Source organism: Vigna unguiculata, chromosome 8, assembly GCF_004118075.2.
Source record: "Vigna unguiculata cultivar IT97K-499-35 chromosome 8, ASM411807v1, whole genome shotgun sequence".
Lineage (NCBI taxonomy): Eukaryota > Viridiplantae > Streptophyta > Magnoliopsida > Fabales > Fabaceae > Vigna > Vigna unguiculata.
This window is the reverse complement of record NC_040286.1, coordinates 7324149-7350026: the sequence shown is the minus strand read 5'-3', so window position 1 is coordinate 7350026 and position 25878 is coordinate 7324149. Positions and strand designations below refer to the sequence as shown.

Here is a 25878-nt window from a genome sequence, read left to right as displayed (position 1 = left end):
TCCCTCTAATTATGGCCTTGTTAATTTGTATTTTTAGTGACCAAGAATTGTTCCTCCACACCTAGTTTAAGTCATTGACTTAAATATGAACACAAATTAGAAATTATAGAATTCAATGTACAAAGTAATTTGCATTCTGATAAGCCTTTTTTTCTCACACCTAGCATCCCAATGGCCCTCTGAGGTTTCTTAATTGCCTTATGAGAATGAGGTGTAATCTCTTTGAGGGCTGCTTCACTAGCTCTTCTGACACATTTCCAAAGCAGAGTAAATGAACAAAAAAAGGTTGTAAACTCATTCATTTAATGCTTGATATATATTTACTTACCTGACAGACAAGCATGACAAATGAATAAGAACCTTCTACCAAACTCATCAACAAAAAAAAATGAGACGATGATGGAAACAAGGTTGACAAGTCCAAGGACTACGCTAGAAAGTAAAGTTGCATTGTGTCCCAATCCCACGGACTGAAAAAGATTAGGGGAGTAGAATGCGACAATGTTGATGCCCGTAAGCTGCTGAAAAAGTGGGATAGCAATCGCCATGACCAAGTGAGGTCGATACTTCCTCTCAAATACGGTCATGAGCTCCTCCATCTCCGGTTCAACATTCGCGGTGGCCTCCCTCCGCCCTCGCTCGCGCTCCAGCCAGCGCTTCATCACTCTCTGCACCGCCTCATCTCCCGCTACTCAATTCCATCACCACACACACACACAACACGATCAAAACACGAAAACAAGCAAAAAAAAAATAAAATAAAACAGGTATTGAAATCAGTTTCACGATTTTCTGAAACGGATGTCATCAGCAACAAAAAAAAAGTAAAAAAAATAACGAGGAAATATCACTTAATTTAGAACAAAATTACCATTAAACAAAGTGTATGTTAGAAAATATAGCTTTAGATTAACTATATATTATATAATTTTTTTTTCTTTCTCTTATACGTAACATCATTTTAATATTTTTCTTCTAGCGAGGAAATAGTATGTCAACAAAATTGTTCCTGCTGGCCAAATGTATCCAAAGGAACACAAATATTTTATTTATGTCGAGACGTATCAGATAGTTTTAGTGTATACTTCTTTTTGTGCTTTTTAGTTGATCACTTTTTTTTCCTATCATTTTGATCACAAGTCTTGCTCATTACTTCGGTCAAGACCACTCTTCTTTATATCCTCCTGATCACGAGCCTTACTTATTACTCTTGTCGAGATGTTCCTTTTTGATGAAGGTGGTGTGACCTCGACGGGGAGCCTATTAAGACACTCAGGATGCTCAAATTAGTTACTAACAGTAATTGTGAGATTGCAATAAATGAAATCATTGACTTATCTCATTACAATATTATTTATATTACTTGGATAGGCCCTCCTTGTTGGGCCTAAGGTTTGCAAGTTTAACTCGTCTTAGGGTTTCTTCATGTGTCTATATGTCCTTAATCACTCTGTGATTTCTCCTTTTGCCTAGGTGAATTCATACCGTAGTTGTGACATACATGACTTTGGCTTCTTGGTACAGGTTGAGGTGTACTTGTCTTTGGGTCTTCAATGTGCATTGGTATTGACCTAGGTGTCCTAGTCCAACCATTACACTATAGTGTAGGCTGGAACGTCCTCCTCCTTGACTTATGTGGACATGCATGACGAGGTGTCTTCTTGCTTGACTCACTAGTATATTAGCCTTTTGGATCGAAAAATTCTAGTTGAAAGTCTTATGATCCTTAGGTGGAATTGGCTGATATATCTAGGTATTGACTTAGGTGTCCTTGTCTAATAACTATAACAACAATTTTATTTCAATCATAACTCTCGTTAGATATTTGTATTAACTATTTAATTTCAATTAATGTAGAATATGACTTTTAAAATAATATTTCATAAAATGATTAATTAAAAAATACTTCATAAAAAATTTACATAAATAGAATAGAAAAATTATAGGAATATCAGTTTTGTTATTATATATTTTCATAAAGCCTTTCTCTAGTTCATCCTTCTCAAATTATTCTTTACCTTTGAATGAAATCTATTTGAAATTATAAAATTGTAAGAATGCAAATGAAATCAAATGTTCAAAGCTCCCAATTGATTCCACTTCCAACTTCCTTCCTCAAAGTAAGTCAATCCTCCCATGTTTGATACTTTTTAGCTTTGAATTCGAAATTTTGCCTCTGTTCTGGATTTAATCATAGGTTTTTCCTCTCCCTGTGTTCTAGCGACGAAATTCTTTAGGTCGAATTGAGGTTATGTGCCCTCACTGTTGAGGTGGTGTCTTGCCAAGTTTAAAATCAAAAAAAGGTAAGGGAAACTAACCATTTTCTTAATTTTCGTATAGAAATCTATTCTGATGGCTCTGGATTGCATGATTGAGTGTTGAATTGGTGTTTGGACTGTATAATTGGGTGTGTGATTGATTTGTGCAAAAATTCTAGGTTCCTGCATGTGGGAACAGATTGGAAATCTAGTATTTTCGCCTAGGCGAGCAACTCTTGCCTGAGTGAAAACGCCAGAAAACCCACCCCTGTTCCTGTGCGAATTGTCGCCTAAGCGAGCTGGTCTCGCTTAAGCGAGAGACACTCTCGTCTAAGCGAAACAAATTAGCTTGAGCGAGAATTCGTTCAGATTTTTAATTGCCCACTGTTTGGAGCCTCGCTTAGGCGAGAATGACCCACCTAAGCGAGATAGCCTCTCACCTAGGCTAGATCTTCTAACTTGAGCGACAACCACTGCAACTGAGTGTTGAATTCTCTGTTTTAATGGATGAAATTATATGTTTGAATGAGAAAATGTGCAATTAGCCTATCATATGCTTGCATTGTTGTTACTAATGACATAGTGGTGAAATTGTATGAAGTTGGAATATGAGAAGATGTGGTTGAACTAGGATTTCAAGGGAAATTCTAAGGGGAATGTTTTAGTATATGTAAGGACATAAGGACTTAGTTTTGGTTAGTATCCTGACGCTCCAATAACCATTAAGGCTCATGTAGAGTATAATGGATTATGTCGTGAGGAGTAGCATGAGGTCCTAGTCTTTGGACCTGATCAGTCTTAGATGCGAAGGGGACTTACCCTGGGAGTGGTTGGGTGATAACCCCTTGAGCCCAAACTGTGCAGAGTTTGGGAACCTTCACAGGTGCACACCACCAAGAGATCCAATGTCACTTACATAATCTGGATATTGAGTCTAGAGTAATGTATTTGTGCTATGTTGCGGTAGTGTGAGTAATTTTGATGAATGTGAAAAGTTCTTGCTTAACATTCATAATTGAACTGCATGATTTCTCTTAATTATGTTAGCTTACTTTTCGTGCTTGTGTTTGTTCTCCTTGTGTGTTTTTCTCCTTTGCAATGATCACCTGCTATTGGTGTGAGCAGAGAAAGATCTAAGCGAAGACACTCCCCTCTTGGACAGGAGTTGACCGTGGCTTGGGATATCCAGCCGTAGTTGTTTTTGTTCATGTTTTGTACTAGAGTTTTGGATGTTCAAGTTAACTCTTTTCTAGTGTAGGTTGCACATATAGTTAGTGACTTATATGGTTATTTTGGATGATTGTATCAACACTCCATATTGACTTAATTCTGACTATCTGCTTTGCTTGATCATGATATAATATTTTATTTAATAGTGTAAAAACTATTAAATAGGATGTTACATTTTGTATCCGTAAAAATATTTTAAAAAATATGAGAGTGTTCTAATCATAATTTTGGCAATTTATATATAAATTATTAGTGAAAACATGTACTAATGTGTTAAGTTTTTTTTAACTGTTAGTTTTGAAAGAAGTTTTTTTTTCATACACCTGGTTTGAGTGAGTAGTTTTCCGGTAAGACAGTATCATATTAGTCTATCAATATTATGTTATTTATATGTATGCTTATTTAACTATAAACATACCATGCATTTTCTCAATAAATGTATACTTGAAATTTTTATGTGCCATCTACTAAATTTTATTCACCTTCATTCGATCAATCAGGTCATTTCAAACTTTTAAATATTATAAGACATGTTAAATATTCTTCAAAGTTTTCTACATTTTTACTTTTTTGTTTATGGGACATTCTCTTTGATAAGACATTGATAGTTCCTCAATTTTTTATTTTTTTCTACTTTTTTTATTGTTTTAGCTTTTATTATTAATTATTAATTCTATTTAGTTTAGTAATGACATGGTCACGAAAAAAAAAATTAAAAATTAAAAACAATATTAAAAGCAATACAAGTTTAAATATATAATATATTAAAATTAAAACAGATTGTAAAAAAATTTGATCATCTTATTTATTAAAAATAATAAATACACTATTAGACTGAATAACACATTTAACAATAATAAATACGCAATATCTCTAAACTAAAGAAACACGCAACAGAGTAAACAACAGAGTAACTAATGTGTTAATTCTATCCAAAACAGAGCAAAGATAATATCAATGAGTTTATCAGATAATTAATAATAAATTAAATTTACTTTTAGAGCTATCATTTAAAAAATTATATAAGTAAAATGTTATGTATAAGGTTACATATTCGACAATTAGAAATAAATATTTTATATTTTTCATAAAATTTTTGTTTTTTTGAGATTCAATAATTCAATAGCATCTAAACGACAGTGCATTTGGTCCCTTCCATTGTGGCTCCGTGGTTAACAGTACAACTCAGAGATCCAATCACAAACAATCATCCATTCCCTTCCGTTGGCAACACGTTCACAATGTCTTCGACGATTGTGGCGCATTCGAGTTCTTGGAGCAGGGCTCTTGTCGCGATCTCGCCCTACACCTTCTCCGCCATCGGTATCGCGGTCGCAATCGGCGTCTCCGTCCTCGGCGCCGCTTGGTAAACCTTCGATATCCGTTTTTCAGCTTCCGTTTCCGTTGTTCTCAGTTCTGGAATCGCTTCGCCCACGCTTGCAGGGGGATCTACATCACCGGTAGTAGCTTGATCGGCGCTGCAATTAAGGCTCCTCGAATCACTTCCAAAAATCTCATTAGGTAAAACTAATTGCAATTTTGTTTCCACTGTTTTTTTTTTTAATTGGACTACGGATGTTTACTTTAGGCGTTTCCTACTCTCTTTTTTTTTTTCAGTAATTTTTTGTTCTGAATTAGGTTGATGAGAAATTTTACGGTATTGGAAGTCTATGTTTCTGTTGATTTTACCTTGATTTATGTAGTTCTAAGTTGGATTCATTCGGTTTAGATTAGGAGATTAAGTTGCTAAATAGGAGAGAATTGTGGCAGTTTGTGTTAGAGTTTTGTAACAACTGTTTCAAAACAGAATAAAAAAAAATTCTGCTGTGTAGTTAGCCAAAATTATATATAGGTTTCTTGTTATAGTTTTTATAGAATAATGAGAAGTTCTGAGCGAGTGGCACTGAGTGTGCTGGTGAGGGAGGAAGGTGTGAGTGCATACCTATTGCAGTATTACAAGTTTATAAATCACAATTGCACAGTGGCGGTTCGCAGCTTTCACACACGAAAACAGTGATCGACAAAGGTTTTTTTTTTTTTTTTTGTTTTAATACTTGTGAAAGGAAAAGAGAATTGTTATGGTAAATTGAAGTATTTGATGTTGTGTGTTCCGGTACACCCAATAAGTCCCACATTGCATAGGAGTGGTCAAGTGCAGTTTAACCACCCTCTGATGTGTCTTTTAAGGACAAAATCGTGACTGAGTTTCATGCTTCAAAGTAAACAATATCTCAGGAACGCGATGGTTGTTCCTAGTGATGCTGACGGATAGACTTAGGTCGGATTGGAAGATTGAGTAATCTGTCTATAAGTCCTCTTCTGTTGGTGACTTCCAGTGGATCTTTATTAAACGATGTTACTTTATTGGTGGCTTAATGCTCGTTTCTCTGGTAAATAGCGATTTATAGGTATTAAAATTATGATAACCGTGATTTAACTTTGAGTGTAAGGTGCTTTTACTGGGTATTGGGCATTAGTCTCGCCCCCCACATAATAAGCACTGATAATTTTTCTTCATAATAGGGGGTAAGTGATCGTATGGTCTGAAACCTACTGGGTTATTGAATAACTATCTAATACATGAAAAAAAAAATGAAGATCTAGAGAGCTTCTTGCACTGAATTTTATTCTCCATTTCAAAATCCATCTACTTTTTGTCCGAGGTCAGATGCAAAAGCTGAAAGATTAATACTGATATTTTAATTTCAAATAAAGAGAATGCTTTTAAGTTTATTTTTTCTTGACAAGGTAAAAATTCTCATGTGCATATTCTGCCTGGTTTTTTGGGTCGAGATTGCTTACCCTTTTTCAAGTCAATCTGGAATGAACACTCTAACTGCTCAACTTCAATGCAACCTTCAATATTGTCGTGTTTGGTCGAGCATGGCATACCACACTCTGGCATTGTAGCTGGGGTAGAAAATATTTTGTTTCTATGTCAACTTCTGTTCACAGTTTCTCTGGACCTCTGTTTTTGTGTTTTGTTTATTCTTGGGATTATTGTGCCAGCTCAAGTAAGGATCTTAAAAGTTAGTTTGCCTAATATTAGGGCTTGGAATTGCAGTTACAGTTGAGCTCAAAATGTTATCTTTCGGCTTTTAGTTATCTTTTGTCTCAATTATGTAGAGATTTTAGTTTTACTACCTCTATCAATAAGATGTTTGATTATAAGCTGTTTTGAATACATAATAAACTAATTCGCACTTAATCATATTATAATGATTGATTGACCCAAATTACAATTTAAAATAAATTGTTAAACCCTGTTTTTAATGTGAATATCAAAACTTTCACTCTGAACTCAAGACGGTTCTATTTGAGTGCTGTGAATGTTAATGTTCATTTTGCATGTAGTATTGGAATAATAGTATATCTCGGTATGGCTGATATAGTTTCAAATATAAACATTTGTGCCATCTTGACATTATGGTTGGTGATGTTTATTGTATTTCAGTGTAATCTTTTGTGAAGCTGTGGCTATATATGGTGTTATTGTGGCTATTATTCTTCAAACAAAATTAGAAAGCGTTCCAGCAGCAAATATCTACGACCCAGAGTCTCTTAGGGCTGGATATGCTATCTTTGCTTCTGGATTAATCGTGGGCTTCGCAAATCTTGTTTGTGGGTGTGTATTCTTTGTTACCTACCTCTCATATTTATGCAGGAAAATCTCCCAATGCAGGGGGCCTTTTCCATGCTGTTGTTACATATTCAATTTTGCCCTCTCTTGCAGGTTGTGTGTAGGAATCATTGGAAGCAGCTGTGCTTTATCTGATGCTCAGAATTCCTCCCTCTTCGTGAAAATTCTTGTGATTGAGATCTTTGGTAGCGCGCTTGGGCTATTTGGAGTGATCGTTGGAATTATTATGTCAGCACAAGCAACATGGCCAACAAAAGTTTAGTTTCCACTGTGTCAGAATGTGGTGTGGAAAGCAATTATGGTAGAGCTCTATATATCTTCTGTACTGCCCGGGATTTAAGTTTTCTCTGTTTCCTGTTGGTAGAAATGTAAAATCCAGTTAATAGTTTGCCTCCATTACAACTGTAGGCTGTATTATTTACCCATGAGTTGTTAGAAGGTCTTGTGTATCATCAGATATGTCAGTCTGTTGGTTGAATTTCAATATTTTTGGAGGACCAAATCTTTTATTAATCAATAATAAAATTGAATTTATTTGGGCTTGTGAATAAACTCAACAAGCAGTTTTGTTGAAATGTGGGTTAAGATAATGTTCATGTTAAATTTGGGATTGAAATTTACTTGTGATTGGGAGTGGCATTATGAATGTTGGGTGATACAATTTTTACGAATGATTGTCGGAATAACATTCTTAAATGATAATTAACGTCACCACTTTTACTTATTATTCGTTTATTTTCGAAAACACTGTGGTGACTGAGTCTTTGTAGAGATTTAACTAAACGAACATTTTAAACAGCGAACCAACTGTGAAGATGTCATTTTGAATGATAATTCTACAAGCAATCAGATGGTATTAAACCAAGTGATAAAGGCCCATCATTAAAAAATGGTGTGTTCCTCACTAGAAGCTCCTGATGATCCTCTGGCCTAACCAACTTTGGGTCAAAAGGTTCTCTATCAGGTAGAACCAACCCTTGTTTCAACCGACCAAGACGCCTTGCATGCAGAACTTGCTTCGAGGTCACAGGTAGCCTAATCAACTCATACTCTTCCAAAGCTGATTCAAGCTTTTGTAGTCCCCACTTCTCCATGCATTTTCCTAACACAGCTGCATCTAATATGGACATGTTTGTGCTTCTAACACAGTGAGGAGTGGTGGGGTGAGCTGCATCACCTACCAACACCACTCTCTCCCAAACCATCTTCTCCAAGGGATCACTATCATATATGAAATTCAAGAAAGGTTCCCTTGTTTCTTTTATCACCTTTACCATTTCAGGAATCAAAACCTTTTCTGCTTCTTCCTGCATCTTCTGGATCATCTCACTATTTACCTTCATTGTCACTGATGTCCCCTGAAAAAGTGCCAACAAATGGAAGCATCAACAATGACAGAAAAATCATTTCAGGATTTTAGCAATCAGGTTTTTAATATTGTAAGTAAAAGGATGAGCAACAAAGTTACCTTCACTTCAGGCTCAGGCTGATTCACAAGCCAAACCCAATTGAGTCTTTTTCTGTGCAGCTCATACAGCACAGTGTGTGAACCTGAGGCCAAGTCAAAGTACAAGCATTTTCCTAGATCAGGGTATGCCTTTCTGATACCAGTCATTGTTTCTGAATTCTCAATTTTTGAAAAATCAAGAACTCCTCTCCATGCACAATAGCCTGAATATCTGTAAAAGATACAAGATCTTATTAATGACCTTTTCAAGATTAGATGTATTGTTCATATTACAACTCGTACAGCAATTATTTATACACAATTCTGTGTCCATCTCTCTCATACAATTTATTATATCTCTTTTTCTTCTATTAGTTGTGTTAGATTTTTTTTCTTACTGGGACTGGAAAAATTGACCACATGTGATGTCTGAGTTGCTCATATAATAAACCTGAGACTAACTCCAACATAAAATCTTAAGATTCAATATTTCAGGGTCTTGTTTTTCTTATAAGTTGTAAATTTGTGCATTAAATTTATTGTACAAATATCATTTACATTTTCAGATTGAAGGATAGAGAAAATCAAGCATTTTGAAATACAAACGACAGCAAAAGTCTTATCCCACTGGGTTGAAATACAAACCTGAGTTTAAAGTCAGGGAGATATTTCTGACGGATGGAAGAGAGACAACCATCTGCTGCAACAAGCAAATCCCCTTGTATCTCTACAACCTCACCAGTTTGTAGAACCTTGGCCTTTACTATGACAGAACCCTTATCATGTAGAACATGGAAAGAGAGAAAAAGATGACCCCATAAAAATATATCTGATGGCAGTGCATTGTACAGAAGGCCATGAAGGTCTGCCCAATGTGCTGCTCTGAAATTCAAACTCTCATCCCTTGTCAATGTACTGTGAACCTTCCTCTCACTGTCAGTTACACAGTTCTGCTCAGGCAAACAAGAAAATCATAACAAGAACAATAACTTTTTCTATTATGCATATAAAACTTTCTCTTAGCAGAATCATACATCAAGATCAAAAGGATCCTTTTATTGATTTATCTAATCACTCATAATTAATACATAAATTTGGTACACCACAATCCGGCAAAAGAAAGAAATTATCAAGCGAAAACACAATATTAAAAAAGATTAAATATGTTTTTAATTCCAGAATCTTGACAGGAAATTGAAAATGAAAGAAATTTAAAATTGAAAGAAATCACCAAAAAAGAAATTGAGATTATATTAAACGTTAAATGAAACGAGAATGCATCAATGATGTAAAAACTCACATGTTAATATAAAATCCATTTGACACATCAACAATTGATTTCTATATTCAATTTCGTGTAAAATCATTCAAAATTTAGTGACTAAAATGATATTTATCCGTTAAAAATTTGACAAAAGATTAATAAAAGTGATGAAAGACCTGATCAATGGTCAGAGGCAGAGTGGTGTTGAGTAGGAGTTGTTGTTGTGAGTGTGGAAGCCATGATTGAATGATTTGTTGGGAGAGAGAGTTGAGTCCAAGACCAGCACCAGTGGGGCTTCCGGTTGGAGGTGAAGGTGTTTTCTCAAGCACAAGGACATTCCAACCGGCTAAGGTAAGAGCATGTGCACATGATAAACCTGCTATGCTTCCTCCCACTATCACTGCCTTTCCTCTGTCTCCTTCACCAACCATTTTTTCTGTGCCAATATCTCTCTTCTTCAGCCACTAAATTAAAATCACTCCTGTAACATACATATATAATATATGGTCCATGTCAATCAAATGCACTTTCTTCCTGCACCTCCAAAATTTTCTTCATGCACCCTCATAAATTCTTGCATTTTAAATTGCTAATCTCAAATCTAAATTTTACTTCGGAATTATAATTTGGATTGTATTTTTTTTATTTAAAAAAAATACAACCTTTTATGCAATGTCTACAATAATATTGCACAGTAGAATCATCAATTACAACCTTTTATTCAAACCTTGTGTATTTGTCTGAATATTTCCAATGTCGTCATATGGTTCATGGACTGTATTTTTCAACGTCAAAAGTTAAGTGAGATTCACTGTAATGAAACTGTGCGTTATTGCGTTATTTGGACTTTATTATTCAATCATAAGCAAATCCACCTACATTAAATTAAATTAAATTAATATACTAATTTCAGAAGCTAACTTCCATTCTAAAATCGAAAGTATCTTAAAAATCTCAGTGTGTAATGAAACTCTCCAGCTTACCGTAAGCTAAGACTTTTAAGTTTAGTCATTCTTGTTTCAAGCTCAATAAACTGAAATTTATCTTTTTTTCCTATTGCTATAGCTGTAGCCAAACATATACGATGCCATGCATTTCATCAAATTATGTCCGTATTATGTCTTTGTGGATCTATCATTTTTCTTCTTTTTCTCGCATTTTTTAATCTTTAGATCTTACCCCACATTAATGGCATGTGTTTGTTTAGATGCATGCTTCCTTCTCCGAAACACGTAAACAGCAAACAATGGTTTTATCTGTTCGTCACATAAACTACGATATTGATCTTCCAAAAATTTGGTCATCAAATTAGTCCCTTACATTTTGGATTAAGTGCTTTATAGTGTCAGATTTTGAAATGCAGAGTAATTTAATAGAAGCAATGAAATTCCAGTCAACAGTGAAATTACATTGTTCTCTTCAAATGCTTTATCTCAACACAGTTTTAATGATTCTTTTTGTCATCATTGTCATCCTATATAAGGACCAATGTGGTAATATAGTATCTAAGGGACTAATTTGACCAATTGAATCCTTCATGGAATAATTTACTGACGATCTTTGGAGGACAAATATAATTATTTAAATTTTGTCAGTCCAATTTGGTCTGTGACCAAGGTTTAAGGCGTGCCATGTGTCACTTTGGAATATCAAATTGAAGGTTTTCTCAAATATAATATATTAACACCAGAAAAATCAACAGTATTTACAACAAAAGGTAAAAATAAGGTCATCAGAATAAACAAGTTGGCCAATAAGTTAGTCTTCTAAATTAGCAATCCTCAGAATTGTTTTACCAGTTTCATGCAACCTGATTTTGAACAATAGGGTTCGAAGAAACTGGGTGAATGAGTTCCACCTTATAGAATGTGAGGCCTTTGGGAGGAGATCAAATCAAACAATAATGGATGGAATCAATTAATTTCACTCACTATAACCATAACTATCAAAGGGATTCTTTGTTTCACTCACTTTAACAATTGTGGAGTGAAAGTTATGTGACTATCCTTAGAAAAGCTAACATCCATTGAATAGAAAAGAATAAAATAATTATTAATGGTTTTTAGCTATCAGTAAATCACAGGCTAAACCAGTAAAATTTGAAAGCAATTCCACAAAATCACGGTAAACAAAACATGTGACAAACTCTTTCCATATCTTTTTCATCGTGATAGCAACTCACTAATTTGAATAAGGTACATAATATCCTTAAAGCTCAGGCATTCCCCTTCCTGTTTTAGCATCGTAAGTCTTCTCTAGCACAAGATCCATTGGAGTATCTTTAGGACCAACTGCCAAAAATAAATAACAAAGGATAATATTTTGGATTTAAGAAAAATGTGTTATAACGTATCTTTGAAATGACTGAGAATTGAAAAGGCATAGGTTTCACACTGAATTCTAATTCCATATATCCATACAAATTTTGCATATTTATGACAACTGGAATAAGTAGTTTCTAACAATACTACGTTAATAATATAGTTATGGAGGATGACCAGGAGAATGAGCTCGTGCCACTTACTATACTACGTTAAACCTTGCTTCTGACTCAAATATAACAGAAGAATTATTCCATCAATCCAAATTACTCTGTCAATAAATTACAGTGTTATACCATACAAATGTGCGTTTACTTACCCTTCTGCATATAAAACCATGTTAGAGGGTCAATATGAAGGAGCGGGGATCAACTAACAAAAGCACACAACATAGAAACATGATTTTAAGGAAATGGAAGGCGCTTTATGAATCCCGAATCTTTATGATTAACATCCTCCATCCAACACCCTTTCCCAAAGGCTTTCTTTTATGTTCTAGTGCTTACTGCTGTTTGTTAATTTTCAAAATAGGCATATTTTTAGTAGTTTAGAGCACTTCTTTTGGGTGTTTTCTTGTTTTTATTTTCTGATTTTAGGTCATTTTCATTCTTTTTAGTAAAAATCCTAGTTTTAGTGAAAATGTGTTAAATAGGGTGTTTTTAGAGTAAATTTTGGTTTAGTAAGTTTTGAGTCTTTAGAATTAGCTTAGTGTAGTTGTAACTTGATTTTATTTTTCATTTAACCTTCTTGACTTGACTAACTTGAGGTAAATTTGTATTTTTCAGTGGATCTAAGATGAGATTTGAATAATGAAGCCTAGAAAGCTGGCCGAGCAATGAATAGAAGCTGTCAAACCAAAGTTTAAGTGTCAACATCACAAATTCTAGGTGGCAGCAAGCATGGACAAAGCATCAAACTGACTTGGATAGATTCATGGAATTGGCATCAAGAAGTTAGGAAGTCAAAAAGATTGGTCAAAGAGGAGCTTAGTTGGTCAGGATATACATTGTATAGAGAAAGAGTTTTTAGTTCTTCATTATCTGTATTCTTTTTCTTTAAATAGATTAGAGTAGATAGAAGAAAAACAACATCATATACCACACTTTAGTTTTTACGTACAAGCATAGAGCAGTTCCTAAGTTTTAGATTTCTGGAGTTTTGGAGAGCTTTTTGCTGGAAGGAAGTTGGAGACCAGACTACAATGTGAGCAGAGTTTTTACAACTATCCCATAGTAATTGTGATTTTGACCTTTTTTTGTATTCAATTCTCAATTCAATGTAGCATTTTATCTTTCTCTTTACTGTTTTTCATTGATTTACTGCTTTTGGATCTACTTTTAGTTGCCATTTGTGTTTCTTGCAATTTATAGCTTTCATTCATGAATTCTTCTAAGTCTAAAGTCTCATTACAATGTTATCCAAAACCATTTGTCAGTTTTGCTGTCAAAATTTGTTCCTGAAGCTTGATTAATTGGTTCCAACCTTTATTTATTTTTTTTCTAGAATCGATTTCTGGATTCAGGATCAACTTCTAAGTAGTGCAATGTCACTAATTCAATTCAATAATTCTCATTGAATTGATTGGTGTCAGGTTGAAAACCAAATTGATCAAGATTCAAGTTCTTGGTTTTGTCTCAAAATCCATTGTTCTGTTTTCATAACTCAACATTTCAGTTTTTGATCTTTGTTTATACTGATTCTTGATGTCTTTAATCTATTTTCATGATCTTTGATGTGTTTCAATCATTAGTTTTAGGTTTAGAAATTAAAATCTCTAGTTTCTTGAAAGTTAGGTAATATAGTTACTTTTACTATCTTTGGTTTTACCATTGATTTTGTGATTCTGTGATTCCAGGAGGTATGAGCATCATAAATTGTTTGTTTAGTGTTCTGAACATGTTGGTATTGAGAATTACAGCTCTATATGCATTTTACAGATTTTTAACCATGTTTAGAAGTTAGGTTTCATAAGCTTAGGTAGAATTAGGCATTTCATCTTTTCATTGATTCTTTTGATCAATTCACTGTTTTAGAAGTTAATTAGCATCATATCAAACATGCTTAGATGATAAAATAACACATTCATGCATTGCATTTTATTCAAACCCATATCTGCATAAAAACCATTTGCTGTCAAAACTGGTTTAGTCACTTTGCTGTCAAATCTTGGTTTGATTGGTGAATTTGAGAATTCTGGGCATTTTGGCAAATTTCAAACACATCTCATGCACACATATATCCATTGAAACATGATCCATACTTCAGTTTTGCACATTCTACATTTTTACTTTGTTTAGGCATTTCATCAAACACTTAGTGAAAACTAGGGGACTTTCACAAACAGTTTTAGATTCTGCATTTTTACACTGTTATAGGTAGAATTAGGACTCAGAGCACATTGCAATCATAAATTCTTGCTGTCTTGCATCTAAACCATCTATGTTACACCATTCCAACATCATTTGACCATTGAATCCACCATTTTCACATTCATTTAGTCACACAAACACTGTCATGTTTACAGCATATACATTTTGCATCATTTTAGCCTTTTTGCGTTAGTTTCATTCATCATTTAAGACTAGTTTGCATATTTTATATTTCCCCCATCATTATTTTCAGTTCTCATGATTAACATAACACAATATAGTTACTAAGATTGGAGTTTCCTTGGATTGACACCTAGGTTGCCACTCTACTACATTAGAGGGGGAATTTAGGATTTTTGTTGCTCTTATGCTGACTAAAAGACTATTAACACTGTTAGAAAAAAACGCTTTCTCTTGTCTTCTCGGTTATTATGTTAAAGTTGCTTTGGCTGTGGTTGTCAATCATACAGGGTCCTAGGTGTAGGTTTTCAGTCAGCCTATTTATATTTCTGTTAACATATATAAAAATAGATCTTATGAGAGCCCACACTCTCAAGCATTTTTCTCTAAGGCACTTCTACTCTCATCTAATCCTAGCATAATATCGGACTTCAACAAAAAAAAAAGGACCAGTTTAAAGAATGTAATGTGCAAGGAAGCTCCCCTTCAAGGGCAAGTATAATAACAAGCTTATGGATAATCACATGTGCTAGCAGACTAACAGAATCGTAGCCCAAAAGAGCAGAGGTACATCAAGAGAATTGAAAGAGAAATATCAGCTACTATCACCACCACAGGTTTCTTAATTTAATAAGTAATCTAAATGTTCAGATTGGACTATTTTTAGAGATTATGATCTGTTTCCACATAAAAATTGTTATAATCTTGTTTAGTAATTATTGTCTCTCTCTTTCTCTGGTAGCCATTTCATTAGCTTGTTCACACACATTCGGCATAGCCAGTTTCTCACTTTCAGTCAATTATCTTTTAGTTCTTGCCATTTTTATTAACAGCTCAGACAAGAAACATGTATTAGCCTTTGGGATACTTACGGACAGTAGGTCTTGGGGTAGTTCGTATCTTTAAGATCTCAGGACGAGGGATTATAGACCCAGATGCTCCTATTCCTCTCGATACTCTGACTTTAGTACCATCTTCAAGATATTTAACTCCAACTTTGCAAGGCTTCCTGAAAAAGTAAAACTTTGTTAATTCAGTATATGTTATCCTCAAACCCAGAAGATGCAATCACAAGCTATGCTCTTTAACAAATGTGCATACCCCGTTACTGGGTCAAGAACTTGCACGTTGGAGGCATGGAGTGGGGCTTCGACTGCAAAGATTCCCCCTTCATGACCTTGCCCTTGCTTAATATGCTTCTTCACCTGCAAAGAGAAAGTCAATCGGCATTGGAAATAGAAACCAGTCAGGCAAATTTACACAATAACAATGTCCAAATCTCAATTAGACAATTAACAAAGTATTTAATATTCGAAACATCGGTAATTGAATTGAAAAAGCAACACTTCATCAAAAATTCGACAAGGAATACCCAAATTGTTATGGTGAGAGTTGTGTTCATCCCTCACCAGATTTTTACCCTCAACAATGACACGATTCTGAGAGCGAATAACACGCTTAATAGTCCCAGTCTCACCCTTATCTTTGCCTCTTATTATCATAACCTGTTATAAATGAATAAATGAATGACTGTATAATAATAATCGTTATCATTTCAAAAAAAAAAAATGGAAGTGGAAAGAACAAGCAACAATATATATATGGTGGAGAATTTGGCTTGGCTTGGCTTACATTATCCCCTCTGACAACTTTCCAGTGCCTAATGAGTTTTTCAGCAGCTTTCCAACCCATTTGACGATTCACTCTAAAACCACAAAAGCAGAGTAAAAAAACACAACACAAAGCAATTCAAAAAGAAATATTTCACATTGAGCTTCAATGTGTGATAAACTGTTCACAAATAGTGTTTCATGCTATCCTTCTCAGCTTCCACACAAATTATTAAAACCTAGACATTACTTAATACACCAAAAAGCTTAACCGAAATGGTTTTGATAAATGAAACTGATGAAGTTAAAGGAGAATGATTTTGAGAAGAAAAGTACCAGATGAGAGAAAATTGGTGACAGCAACTAGGGCTAGAAGCTTGAAGTCACTGATACAAGAATCGTGGTTTCGAGGTTCAGAGATTTGGGTTACGCGACTCAAACGATTTGGGTTTCTCTTATTAGATAATATTTTAATTAATACTTTATATATGAAAAATGTAAAACTAAATTTCCTAATAAAACTAGCTTGAGACCGTGCTCTGCAGGGTCCTTTCCTTTTCTCTTTTTTGCGTTTTTTTTTTATATTAATTTATTAAATTAAAAATATTTGAATTATAATTACTAATGATAAATTGTTTTTATAATTTATTTTAATATTATTCCTATATTATTTTTATTTTATTAGTAATACTTTTTAGTTGATATGTATACAGTTCTAGAAAAATTTTAAATAAAAATTGATAAGCATAATTAAGAAACGTTTGAATAAAGTAGCAACTTAAACCTAACTCCTTACAATCCAAGGCACGTCACGATGCCCAAAAAGAAATAAGTTATCAAGTTTACTAGAATTAAGTAGAAATTTAAAGGCGGACCAGTACATGGGTCGTAGTCCTAAAGAAAGCCCCAAAAGGACAGGAAGTCCAGCCCGAGAAATCATCTCTCCCCTGTTGACCACGAGTACCTCTAGCATCTGCTCCCATCAATAAATTGATGATCATCGCAAAAGAACGACATACACAGCAATCAAACAAGCAAAGGGTAAGCTAGAGCCCACAAGATTTTTATCATGCAATCAAATATACCTTCACAGTCTCATATACATATATCATCCAAACATGTTATGAGCTTTCAATCAATACACTAAGATTCGACTCGACTCATCCGGATACATATAACTTGGTCGGATTCAGTGGATGCTTGCACTTGTGGTGGATACCTCTGCTCACCCTCGAGCTGCTCACCCCCAAGCTATGTGTTACAAGTGTTACAATGAATCAATTTCCCTCACGCACAAGGTTAGCACTTAACGAGTTTCAGGCCTCCTGCTACTCTCACCACAGGAGTTAGTATGCTCTAAGTGAGACTAACTGACTCCTTAGAGTGTCAGGATGCAATCCTTACCTTGAATCCTTACCAAGTTATATAGATGGGGCACCACCATGGACTCCCACTAACATGGGTCATGGAATTACGTCCCGACCACTGAAGCACAACCCAGAAGTCTCACCTAGAGACTTATGGATTTACGTACTGACCACATACTACATATATTCAAACAACCAAATAATATTAATCATGCATTTAAATCTCATGCCAACCTTTGTACCCATTCCTCATCCATATTCCATGTTGAATCAATAATAACTCATCCTTCCCAAACTACGAATATAGAATTGTACCTCATGCCGATACCATGTCAAGAGTCATCATTTCTTATCCATGAATCTTTCCATATCTCATATCAAATCCATACCCAACTCATCGTATTCAATCCATGAAACCAACCATACATGTAACATGCCTAAATCATATTGAACTCATCCATTACAAACTATAGATTATCTCATTCATACATAATCACCCAATTCATACTTTAAGAGCAAGATCAACACAAACATAGAGCCAACAATTCAGAACCAAGAAACAACCAAACAGCCTGCATTCTCGCCCAGCTTCTCACTCAGGCAGAAAGGCCTCGCTCAGGCGAGAGGGACTCTCGCTCAGGCGAGCTCCTTTCGCCTAGGCGAGAGCTCGACATCAGGAACAGTGACCTTCAGCTCCTTCTCGCTTAAGCGAGACTTCCCTCGCCTGAGCGAGACACTCGCTCGCTCAAAGCGTGGTTAGTCGCCTGAGCGACAACTCGCATGAAATGGCATGGGCGAGCCTCTGTTAGTCTCGCCTAGGGGAGACATACTCGCTTGGGCGAGAAAACCAGTGCTCACCACTGTTCTCTCGTGCAACAGTCACCCAAACACGCTCCAAACAGTGCAAACATGTATTCCAGCAACTCATATTCACACACAGTCTATTTAATCATGAAATAAACGTACAACAAGTAGATCTCACAGAATATACAAAAGGATCTAGCTTCCCTTACTTGGAAGGAGGTTAATAACAGACTGTGACCCTTAAGCCAATGAACCCAGCAGCTCCAAGAACAGGTTTACGAACTCAAACAGCAGCACAAAGAGAATAACAGGGTTACTACGGTGAATCCTAACAGAAACCACAAAAACAAATTTAGAAAGGAGGGAGTACGGTTCAAGGACCAACTTACGTGAGACAAGGTGAGCTTTTGAGCTAACACGAACAAGAGGGGACCAAACCCTAGCAGAGCTTCTGTTGATGGGGAAAGGGAGAGAGTAAGGTATTGTTTTCGCAAGAATGACAAAAATGAGAGGAATTAGGCTGCCTTAGGGGCTTTGGACACCCTATGGACCAGTCCTTAGGCCCAACAGATAGGGCTAGGCCCCTTTAAATTTTAGGGCAGAAAAAGAGGGTTTTACATTTGGTATTTAAAAATATAATTGAAAATTTGATTGAAAAAGTTTAATTTTAAATATTATTTTTGAAATATTTAAAAATAATACTTACATTGTAACTCTTTTAGAAATTTTTAATTATTTTCATGCCTCAATATTATTTCAATGATTTTTTTGTATATTGTTTGTTTATAAGATAATACTACATTACAAAGTTTTTAATGTAATTTGTTGTATTTCTTCATTATAGTATATTTTCTATTTACTTCTTATGTGTATTTTAATAAAAGTAAATTAAGTTGTATTACTGGTTACAAGTATGATTTAAGTACTACATATTTTGAATGAAAACATTTAAGTATTTAGAATACTTAAAATAGTTGTTAAGAAAAATAATTGATAGAAGAAGCTGTAACTTCTCATATTTTACATTTTTGTTCTTAAGTGATTGTTTATTATTAAAAATTAATTGTGAATCATGTTTATATAAATAAATTATGACATTCTTTTAAAATTACAATGTATGTTATCCAGGTCTAAATAATTAAAATTGAATTAAATTCAAATTCAATCTAAATCTAAACAATTGAATTGAAATTATATATATATATATATATATATATATATATATATAAACTAGTTTCGATTTTATATATCTTAATTAAAAAGATAATTGTATTATTCTATTTTAAATTCATATTTACTAAAATAAGTATGCTTATAACTTCACTTATTTAAGTTTAAAACTAAATAACTTATTACAAGTTTAGTTTTTATGAAATTTTTCGTTATATTTGTATAAGTAAATTAAATTATTATACTTGCCTTCTGGGAATTTAGTTAATAAATTTGAATACAAAAATGGACAGCGTATTCATAATTTTAAGATTGTAATCCTATATTTTGCATTAATCATATTAAATATAATTTCATATGATTATTTCATACGATCAACTATCTTGGGATGATAAAAATAACACATCTTGAAAAGCCTACATCCTTTAGGATAATTTAGGAATGAGTGTTTAGTGATTATATAACGGGCTTTAAGTTTATGACGTTTTTTATCCTAAGTCAAAGATACTTTGAGCTAGTGTTTGACTTTTTTTATTGTCTTGTAATAGAGCGTTGTGAGGTGCAGCGAAATTTCTGCTCTTTGGAAGGTGTGGGTGTACTTGGGGTCAAAGGGTTGAGAGTGATTTTTGTGTATTGTATAAATTTGTATATAGTGAACATTCTTTGGTGGTCGTGGTTTTTCTCTTTTTCTCCGATTTTGGGGGTTTCCACGTTATATTTTTATGTTCATTTTTTTTATCTTATTTATATGTTAATAGGGTGATTCTCGGGGTTTTTTCCCAACAGTGGTATTAGAGTCAGGTTTGGTAGGTTTTTCTCTTAGTATGCTTTATGGTTGCAGCGTAGTCTGAACTTCCACATCAGAAAATATTGATTCCTTGTTGTTGGAGAATCTTCCTTAGTTGTTGAAGTTGTAATGAAAAATTTGATGGAAGGATAATTGTTGGTGCTTTATTGGCGGTGGGATGTCGTGGTGCCCTTGTGGTGCTATGTCAACATGTGTTATGTCGACGGGTAATGCCTCTCCGACGAGGGAGTCAGACAACATGGTGGCTGCGAAGTGCGGATGTTCGATTTGGGGCTTTTCACAATGTTCGGTGTTTTTGCGTCGGTGGTGGCGACATGGTTCTAATGAAGGGTGTATAGTGTTTATGCGCGAGCATTGACTAATACTTATGCAATGTGTGTGGTGATATACACAGGCATTGATTAGCATTGATGCAGAGTGCATAGAAATTCTTGGGATGACTTAATTTGAAGTGGAATTCTTGGGATGGTTTGATTCCGAATGGAAATTCTTAGGATTGTTTGATTTCGAATGGAAATTCTTTGGATGGTTTGATTCCAAGTGCAAATTCTTGGGATGGTTTGATTCTAAGTGAAAATTCTTCGAATGGTTTAATTCCAAATGGAAATTCTTGGGATGGTTTGATTCTGAGTGAAAATTCTTGAGATGGTTTGATTCCAAGTGAAAATTCTTAGGATGGTTTGATTCCAAGTGGAAATTTTTTGGATAATTTGATTCCAAGTGAAAATTCTCGGGACGACTTGATTCTAAGTGATACTCTTTATATTGGAGTATGATTGTTGGTATAGGCAATGAGGATGTGTTTATTTTAATCAGGGTGGAGAATGTTGGGTTAATGAAAATAACACATCTTGAAAAGCTCACATCACCTAAGATAACCTAGGGTGTGGGTGTTAGTGGCTATATAATGGACTCTAAATCCATGATGTTATTTGTCTGAAGTCAAAGACACTTTGAGGTAGTGTTTCACTTTTCTTATTATCTTATTTATAATAGAGTGTTGTGAGGTGTAGTGAAATTCTTGCTATAGAAGGAGTGGGTGTACTTGAGTCAAATGGTTGAGGGTGTTTTCTGTATGTTGTATAAATTTGCACACAATAATTATTCTCTAGTGTTATGATTTTTCTCTGATTTTGGAGATTTTCATGTCATATTCATGTTTTTTGTTTTTATCTTATTTATTTGTAAATAGGGTGATTCTTTTATATTTTTCCCAACAAACTATTCCATGAATTATCATCTTTGTACGTGTTTAATGTATTTTGTGGACAAGAATATGTGTATGTGACCTATTAAGACGGGAGAAAATTGTACATTAACAAAAGAAATCATATTTTATTTTATATATGAAATGATAAAATATAAAAGAAAATATATTTAAAGTGAGTATTTACGGTAAATTATATATATATATATATATATATATATATATATATATATATATATATATATATATAATATGAAATCTTTAAGATTAAAGCTGGAGGTACTGTGTAGGTTTTGATTTTAGAATACTTTCTAGTTCCAAAAACAACTCATTTCTAACAATGATATAATTATAAATATTGGTTAGCTAAGCAATTTTACTAATACATCAATGTCTCACCTCACAATTTCACATATCATAAAGAACATTAGTCTCCTAAAATATCATAAACAACAAAAAGTAGTTAAAAGTATTCCGCATAACATCGAATCATAAAACATGCATATATTTATAAATAAGAACAATTCGTACAAAAAAAAAACTCATGTATATATGCATCCAAAAGTAAAAAACAGTTATGCACTACAAGAAATTTGTTGATCTGCAAGGAAAATTAGCGAGGAAATATTTTACTTGCTAATCCCTCACTAATTAGAGATAAGTTAGCGACAAACAAATATTATAATAAAGTTGTAGCTAATTAGGGAGGGACTAGACACAACATAATATAGTTGCTAAGTTGTAGCTAATTAGTTAGGGATTAAACACAACATAAATATAGTAGTTAAGTTGTAGCTAACTAGGTAGGGATTAGACATAACATAGATATGGTAACTAAGTTGTAACTTGTTAGTTAGGGATTAAATACAACATAAATATGGTAGTTAAGTTGTAGCTAATTAGTTAAAAATTAAACACAACATAAATATGGTAGCTAAACGTTGTAGCTAATTAGTTAGGGATTATACACAACATAAATATTGTAGCTAAGTTGTAGTTAATTAGTTAAGGATTAGACACAACATGATATGATAGCTAATTTAAAGCTAATTAACTAGGGATTAGACGCAAAATAATATATGGTAGTTAAATTGTAGCTAATTAGTTAATGATTAGATACAATATAATATGATAGTTAAGTTGAATCTCATTAGTTATGGTTTTAACTATAAAATTATTCTTTAAAAAATAAATTTATTAAAGAAATTTTTAAAAACTATAAATATATTAAAAAATTATCAAAAATATATTTTATTATTATATAAATTAATCTCTTATTTGTAAATTAATTATGTTTATTATATATATATATATATATATATATATATATTAAAATAATAACTAACATTTAACTAATACAATATCTTTTTCCATTTAAATATTATTATAAAGGTATTAAAATCATTTTTATTAATTATATTGAAAATGAAATAATTAGTTATTATTTTGATAATTATTTATTATTTCTTACGTTATTTTTTTATATTTTATATTAATTTATTTGAATAAAAGAATTATTAAATATTTAATTAATTTATATTGTTACATATTATTATATATTATTATATTTATGGTACAGTATGTTTTATTTTTAAAAAAATTTTAAATATGAAATAAATTATTTATGATACATTATAAATAAAAATAAATTGTATGTATGTATTTTATTTATAAAATATGAATATGTAACTTAATTTAATTAAACACTTAAAATTCGTTTAATATTTAAATATTGATATTAAAATATTTTTTTTAAATACTCATTGATATTAATATTAGGAGACTTGTCATATATGTATAAAAAGTTAGCAGATCGTAAGTACATCCAATCAAACATTCAATTCAATGTTGTTAATGTTTGGTTTGTAAAATGATTATTTGAACATGCAGAAGAAGGTTTGTTCCCGATTTTGTGACTCGAGATATAATATTTGAAGTATTGATGAGAATGCCTAATCCAGCTGAGAAATGGAAAACTTATTTTGTTGATGTGAAAGAAATCTTATTCAATGATTCTAAGGCAAGTTACTATAATCTTTTATCTTTATATTACATTTACTTATCATTAATTTTGATAAATCTGTATTGGTGTAGAATAAGTACCAGTTTGCATCAGATTATGACCGTAGCATGGCAAGAAAGGTTTGGAATTTAACATGCATGGACCGCTATTCTGACTCTTTAGCTAAGGCAAGAAAAAAGACAAGAGAAAGAGCAAACTCAGATAATATAGAAGACTTAAAAGGTTTTGGGCCAAGGGAAATAAGGACTGAGATGTGGGATGCTTTAATTGACACATGGATGAAAAAGACTGGAAAAAGAAATCTATTGCTGGTAAAAACAATAGAGCTGCCAAGCTAGAGGCTATGGTGCACACTGGAGGGTCAATAAGTTTTGGACAACACTTGAAAAAGATGGTATTCATTTTCTCATTTTCTAGTAATATCTATGACTTTCTAATAATACTTATATATTGTATAGATTTGGTGGATATCATTAGTGTATCAATCATATACATAAATACATATTGATTTTTATAGTATTAATTTTGTAGAGTTACATATTATTTTATAGGAGGTGGAGCGTAATGGGTTTGTTTCTTATGGTGAACTATACAACAAAGTTCATAAAAGAAAAGACGGTCAATATGTCTCCAATAAAGCAAAAAATTTCATTGTAAGTATACATGTAATAAGATAATTTATTTACTTATTTAATCTTATATTACAAAATGATTGATTTACTACATACAGGAATCATATTAAAGTGCTATGGTAGAAAAATATGGAGAAGATGTATCAAAGCATCCTAAAGTTGATTTTGAAGTATGGATGAAAATGGGAGATGAAAATAAGAAAGGTAGAATTCACGGTATTGGTCGTAGCTTGGAACTTGCCATCATCAGTGTGAATGGTTCATCTTCATCAGTTGTAGGTCCTTCCACAAATCCAAATCATGCATCTCCAACAGAAGAAATCACTGCAATAGCTACACAAATGTCTCAAATGCAACAACAGATGCAGACACAATTAGATTTACAAATTGAATCTCAAAAGCAACTACAAATAGAGTTACAAGCACAAATAGAGGCACATGCACAACACGTGCAACCTCAGTTAAAAGCACAAGCAGATTGCATGCACAATTTCAAGGACAATTCCAAGCACAAATACAAGCACAAATAGAAATGCAAAAACTTTTACAACAACAAATGCATATGAAAATGCAAACACAGATGGAGTTTTTCAAGACACAAATATTTCTTGCATTAAAGATATCATCACCACCATTTGTCAAGAAACATGGTGAGAACAAAATACGAAGATGATGATGTTTTGTTTTGTTTTTAAACTTAATGATGTATGTTGACAATTGTGAAGACTACTTTCATTATGTTCATTACTTTTATTATTTTGAATGTGATAATATTTGACATGTTTCATATAAAATGTTTGGCAAGATTTATTACTTTATGTTATATTTATGTTAAAATGCATTCCATAAGGTACAAGTAAAAAAAGATGGAATATTTTGGACTGATGCAATTTGCTACAATTCTGGTAGGGATTAGCTAGAGATAAATTATTCAATTGGCGAGGGATTAGCTAGGGAATAGCTACAACCATTTTGCTAGGGATTAGCTAGGTATTAGCTACAATCTATTTTCTAAGGATTAGCTAGGGATTAGATACAACCTGTTTGCTAGGGATTAGCTACAACCCGTTTGTTAGGGATTAGCTAGGATTAGCTACAACCTGTTTGCTAAGGATTAGCTAGGGATTAGCTACAACCTATTTGTTAGGGATTAGCTACACCTACTTTGATAGGGATTATCTAAGGATTAGCTAGAACCAATTTGCTAGGGATTAGCTAGGGATTAGCTACAACATCTTTGCTAGGGATTAGCTATAACCTCTTTGTTAGGAATTAACTATGGATTAGCTACAATCAGTTTTCTAGGGATTAGTTAGGGATTAGCTACAATTAGTTTGCTAGGGATTAGCGACAAAGTGGTTCTCTAGCTACTTAGTTACCTATATTTTAGCTACGACATAGTGTCTTCGTTATTTCCTCGCTAATTCTTCGCTAAATCGTTTTGCAGGGGATTAGCGAGGGATTAGCTAGGGATTATTCCCTCGTTAATACGTAACTTTCTTGTAGTGATGCAATAAAAAATTGTAGATAAAATCAAGTTGATTTAAA

At 33.2% G+C, this 25878-nt stretch overlaps 3 protein-coding genes across 3 annotated transcripts; 1 reads left to right on the top strand and 2 right to left on the bottom strand.

The window, feature by feature from the left end:
* Positions 1 to 4625: 4625 nt before the first annotated feature.
* On the top strand, positions 4626 to 7676 carry LOC114194534 (V-type proton ATPase subunit c''2-like). Its single transcript, XM_028084835.1, has 4 exons — positions 4626 to 4854; positions 4932 to 5009; positions 6943 to 7113; positions 7222 to 7676. Exons 1-4 carry the CDS (start codon positions 4730 to 4732, stop codon positions 7388 to 7390), a joined length of 543 nt encoding a protein of 180 aa, XP_027940636.1. The 5' UTR covers positions 4626 to 4729; the 3' UTR covers positions 7391 to 7676.
* Positions 7677 to 7901: 225 nt separating this feature from the next.
* LOC114194533 (6-hydroxynicotinate 3-monooxygenase) lies at positions 7902 to 10315 on the bottom strand. Its single transcript, XM_028084834.1, has 4 exons — positions 10016 to 10315; positions 9221 to 9525; positions 8597 to 8807; positions 7902 to 8486 (listed from the first exon to the last, which is right to left on the bottom strand). The coding sequence occupies exons 1-4, from the start codon at positions 10268 to 10270 to the stop codon at positions 7965 to 7967; spliced, it is 1293 nt and encodes a 430-aa protein (XP_027940635.1). The 5' UTR covers positions 10271 to 10315; the 3' UTR covers positions 7902 to 7964.
* Positions 10316 to 11743: 1428 nt separating this feature from the next.
* Positions 11744 to 16810, bottom strand: LOC114193323 (50S ribosomal protein L24-like). The gene is made up of 6 exons (XM_028083062.1): positions 16656 to 16810; positions 16342 to 16414; positions 16119 to 16214; positions 15811 to 15914; positions 15582 to 15718; positions 11744 to 12130 (listed from the first exon to the last, which is right to left on the bottom strand). Exons 2-6 carry the CDS (start codon positions 16399 to 16401, stop codon positions 12048 to 12050), a joined length of 480 nt encoding a protein of 159 aa, XP_027938863.1. The 5' UTR covers positions 16402 to 16414; positions 16656 to 16810; the 3' UTR covers positions 11744 to 12047.
* Between the last annotated feature and the right edge of the window lie 9068 nt (positions 16811 to 25878).

Excerpts from the sequence above, each read along its gene's own strand:
- LOC114194534 (XM_028084835.1), top strand. The coding sequence starts at position 4,730 with ATGTCTTCGACGATTGTGGCGCATTCGAGTTCTTGGAGCAGGGCTCTT. Across the intron at positions 4,855-4,931 it reads TCCGTCCTCGGCGCCGCTTG|GGGGATCTACATCACCGGTA; the intron begins GTAAACCTTCGA and ends CCACGCTTGCAG. Across the intron at positions 7,114-7,221 it reads TTCGCAAATCTTGTTTGTGG|GTTGTGTGTAGGAATCATTG; the intron begins GTGTGTATTCTT and ends CCTCTCTTGCAG.
- LOC114194533 (XM_028084834.1), bottom strand. The coding sequence starts at position 10,270 with ATGGTTGGTGAAGGAGACAGAGGAAAGGCAGTGATAGTGGGAGGAAGC. Across the intron at positions 8,808-9,220 it reads CTCCCTGACTTTAAACTCAG|ATATTCAGGCTATTGTGCAT; the intron begins GTTTGTATTTCA and ends TATCTTTTACAG. Across the intron at positions 8,487-8,596 it reads AGCCTGAGCCTGAAGTGAAG|GGGACATCAGTGACAATGAA; the intron begins GTAACTTTGTTG and ends GCACTTTTTCAG.
- LOC114193323 (XM_028083062.1), bottom strand. The coding sequence starts at position 16,401 with ATGGGTTGGAAAGCTGCTGAAAAACTCATTAGGCACTGGAAAGTTGTC. Across the intron at positions 16,215-16,341 it reads AAGTTGTCAGAGGGGATAAT|GTTATGATAATAAGAGGCAA; the intron begins GTAAGCCAAGCC and ends CATTTATAACAG. Across the intron at positions 15,719-15,810 it reads GTTCTTGACCCAGTAACGGG|GAAGCCTTGCAAAGTTGGAG; the intron begins GTATGCACATTT and ends TTACTTTTTCAG.